This window comes from Lactuca saligna, chromosome 9, assembly GCF_052625555.1.
Source record: "Lactuca saligna cultivar CGN05327 chromosome 9, ASM5262555v1, whole genome shotgun sequence".
Lineage (NCBI taxonomy): Eukaryota > Viridiplantae > Streptophyta > Magnoliopsida > Asterales > Asteraceae > Lactuca > Lactuca saligna.
Window position 1 is genome coordinate 59,767,428 of NC_136425.1, and position 3,555 is coordinate 59,770,982.

General features: G+C 29.1%; 1 protein-coding gene across 1 annotated transcript; it reads left to right on the plus strand.

Annotated features, from left to right (window-relative positions):
* Positions 1-1,686: 1,686 nt before the first annotated feature.
* Positions 1,687-2,724, plus strand: LOC145016392 (uncharacterized). The gene is made up of 2 exons (XM_078974722.1): positions 1,687-2,302; positions 2,417-2,724. Exons 1-2 carry the CDS (start codon positions 1,687-1,689, stop codon positions 2,722-2,724), a joined length of 924 nt encoding a protein of 307 aa, XP_078830848.1.
* The last annotated feature ends 831 nt before the right edge of the window (positions 2,725-3,555 follow it).

A 3,555-nucleotide genomic window follows, 5' to 3' on the forward strand; every position in this document is an offset into this window, starting at 1 on the left:
TCTTAAAATAAGTAAATTTGATTGGCCCACATTTATACATACAATAACACAATAATTACTTTGGATAGCATAACGTAAGCCTATTTATATATATATATATATATATATATATATATATATATATGTTGTAAATAATTGAATGACAAGATTTTCTAATATCAAATATGTAAGAGTTATTTTCAACTCTTATGACAAATATGTCAAATATGTGTAAGAACTCATTAATTATGCCTAGTGATTTAACTAGTATAAATAGCACCATCACATATGTAAAAGATACACTAATTTGAATACTTTATATAAGTTATCAAATTCTCTCCAAATCTCCTTTCTTCTTTCTTAAAGGTTCTTAGTTTAGTTTTACTAATCTTGTTTTAATTACATCAAATTCATAACACGTTATCAGCACAAAAACTCAAATCAAGGTTATTTAACAAGTGGAAATCACATCTATCTTAATCAATGTATGTATTACTAAGTAAAAACATTATTAATTATAATAACCTTCATCATATTAAAATAATAATAATACTAATGAATTACTAAAACTTATACATTATGAACATTATAGACTACTAACGATTTTTATTTCTTATACTAACATTTTTTTTATGTATTCTAATTATTATGCATACTAACATTTACATTATGCAACTAACTTTTATTTATGCATACTAACATTTAAATTATGCAACTAGTCTTCATTTATATCTACTAACATTTATTTATAAGTGTCAATGTTTATTCATATTTTTCATAATTTTATAAACATTTACTAATATTTATTTATGTTTCTAATTACTAAATATTACCTATTAATATATATATATATATATATATATATATATATATATATATATATATATATATATATATATATATATATATATGCAACAGTTATAAACAGCAAAAACAACTACTATATTTTTTACTATAAATAAACACCTTTACCCTGCTTATTTTTACCCACAACAAATATTTCTCTCTTCTATAAAAAAAAAAATCAATTTCAAGAAATCAAGCTTCAAGATGATTCATCCGTTTGTTATAATCATGACTATAATAGTCATATTAGTTTTCATCCTAATTCTTAACGTCGAAGATAATATGGAATTTCAACTACTTTTAGGCTTGTATGTAATGTTAGCTTTACCGCTTCTTTTTTGTGTAATATTTATTGAAATAAATGGATTTTAACTTTTATTTTGTCTAAAATTTATAGTTACAATATGTCCAACATTGCAAAGCTCGAGTTTGCAGCACTTGAACTTAGTGGGAAAAACTATGTGCCATGGATGATAGATGTAAAAATGCATCTTGAGTCCATGGGAATCTCAAATGCTATAAATGAATTTAATAATTGCTTGGCACAAGACAAAGCAAGAGTACAAGTTTTCCTTCGTAAGCATATTGATGAAATGTTGAGATTTGAATATCTTGATGTTACTGATCCAAGTATTCTCTGGAATCTTTTAAAAGAAAATTTTGATCATCAAAAGGAAGTTATACTTCCAAATGCTAGATAATATTACTTTTCATCCCAATTCTTAACGTCGAAGATAATATGGAATTTCAACTACTTTTAGGCTTGTATGTAATGTTAGCTTTACCGCTTCTTTTTTGTGTAATATTTATTGAAATAAATGGATTTTAACTTTTATTTTGTCTAAAATTTATAGTTACAATATGTCCAACATTGCAAAGCTCGAGTTTGCAGCACTTGAACTTAGTGGGAAAAACTATGTGCCATGGATGATAGATGTAAAAATGCATCTTGAGTCCATGGGAATCTCAAATGCTATAAATGAATTTAATAATTGTTTGGCACAAGACAAAGCAAGAGTACAAGTTTTCTTTCGTAAGCGTATTGATGAAATGTTGAGATTTGAATATCTTGATGTTACTGATCCAAGTATTCTCTGGAATCTTTTAAAAGAAAATTTTGATCATCAAAAGGAAGTTATACTTCCAAATGCTAGAGATGAATGGAGAACACTGAGGTTTCAAGACTTCAAGAAAGTAAATGAATACAACTCAACTTTGTTCAGAATATGTTCACAACTCAAGTATTGTGGACAAGAAGTTACTGATGAAGATATGTTGGAGAAAACTTACACCACATTTCATGCAAGAAACATTACCTTGATGCAACAATATCGGATGAAAAAGTTCACAAGATATTCTGAACTAAATGCATGTCTGCTTGTTGTAAAGCAAAACAATGAGCTCTTGATGAAAAACCATGAATCTCATCCAACAGGATCAGTAGCACTTCCTGAAGCAAATGCTACAAATATTGATGGTCATCGGAACAATACATGTGGACGAGGCCATGGTCGTGGTCGAGGACGAGGCCGTGGCTATTTTAATCGAAACCAAAGCCATAATTAGAACCAAAATTTTGGTCATGGACAAGGTAATAATCGTGGTCGTGGCCAGAAAAAGAATAATTACCAATCTTTACAAAGAAACAATGTCCATACACAAGATAAGGCCAAAGTGGTAAGGCATGATACTGGGACATCACAAAAATCTGATGGTTCATGTTATAGATGCGGTAGCACAGGCCATTGGTCAAGGACCTATCGCACACCTACACATCTTTGTCAACTTTATCAAGAGTCCATTAAAGGAAAAGGAAAAGAAGCAAACCTCGTTGATAATGTTGAATTCACTCCGCTAACTTTTGATGAATTCTACAATGAGATGGAAGACATAAACTAAAATTTTCTATTATTGTTCTAATAAACTTGTTTTTCCTTTATTTGTTTTTCATGTAATGTCTTTCCTACAATAAATGAACGTTCTTTATAATAATTATTATGATTATGTTTATTCGCTTATTATTTTTTTTTATATGTGAAGTTTAATATGAGTCCAACTGGAGCACAACACCAAGAAAAGGTTGGGAATCTTTGTATAGCAGATAGTGGTAGTACGCATACTATTCTGAAATCAAAAAAATATTTTTCAAAATTAGTACCAACAAAATCGGTCATATATACAATATCAGGTCCTGCAGACTCGATAGAGGGAACTGGGAAAGCCCATTTTATATTACCAAATGGTACAAGTTTTTCTGTTGAAAATGCCTTATTTTCTCCAAAGTCTAATAGAAACTTACTAAGTTTCAATGACATATATTTCAAAGGATATGACACAAAAACTGTGACCATTGAAAATAAGAAATATATGTATATTATAGACAAAAACCATGTGCTTGAAAAACTACCAACACTTGATTCCGATCTGCATTATACATATATACATATGATTGAATCAAATATGGTAATCAAAGGAAAGCATTGTGATCCTGGGACATTCAATTTATGGCATGATAGGTTAGGCTATCCAGGAATAACAATGATGCGAAGGATAATTGAAAATACGCATGGGCATCCATTGAAAGACCAAAAGTTCCCTCAATCCAACAACATAAAACCATGTGCATCTTGTTCCCTTGGAAAGTTAATTATAAAACATTCTCCAATGAAAGTTGGAAGGGAGTCACCTAGATTTCTAGAAAGAATTCAAGGTGATATATGTGGACCGATT

What these genes read in the sequence shown, in the direction of transcription:
- LOC145016392 (XM_078974722.1), top strand. Translation starts at nt 1,687, where the DNA reads ATGTCCAACATTGCAAAGCTCGAGTTTGCAGCACTTGAACTTAGTGGG. An exon ending in AAATGCTACAAATATTGATG is followed by an intron (nt 2,303 to 2,416) that starts GTCATCGGAACA and finishes GTCATGGACAAG; the next exon opens with GTAATAATCGTGGTCGTGGC.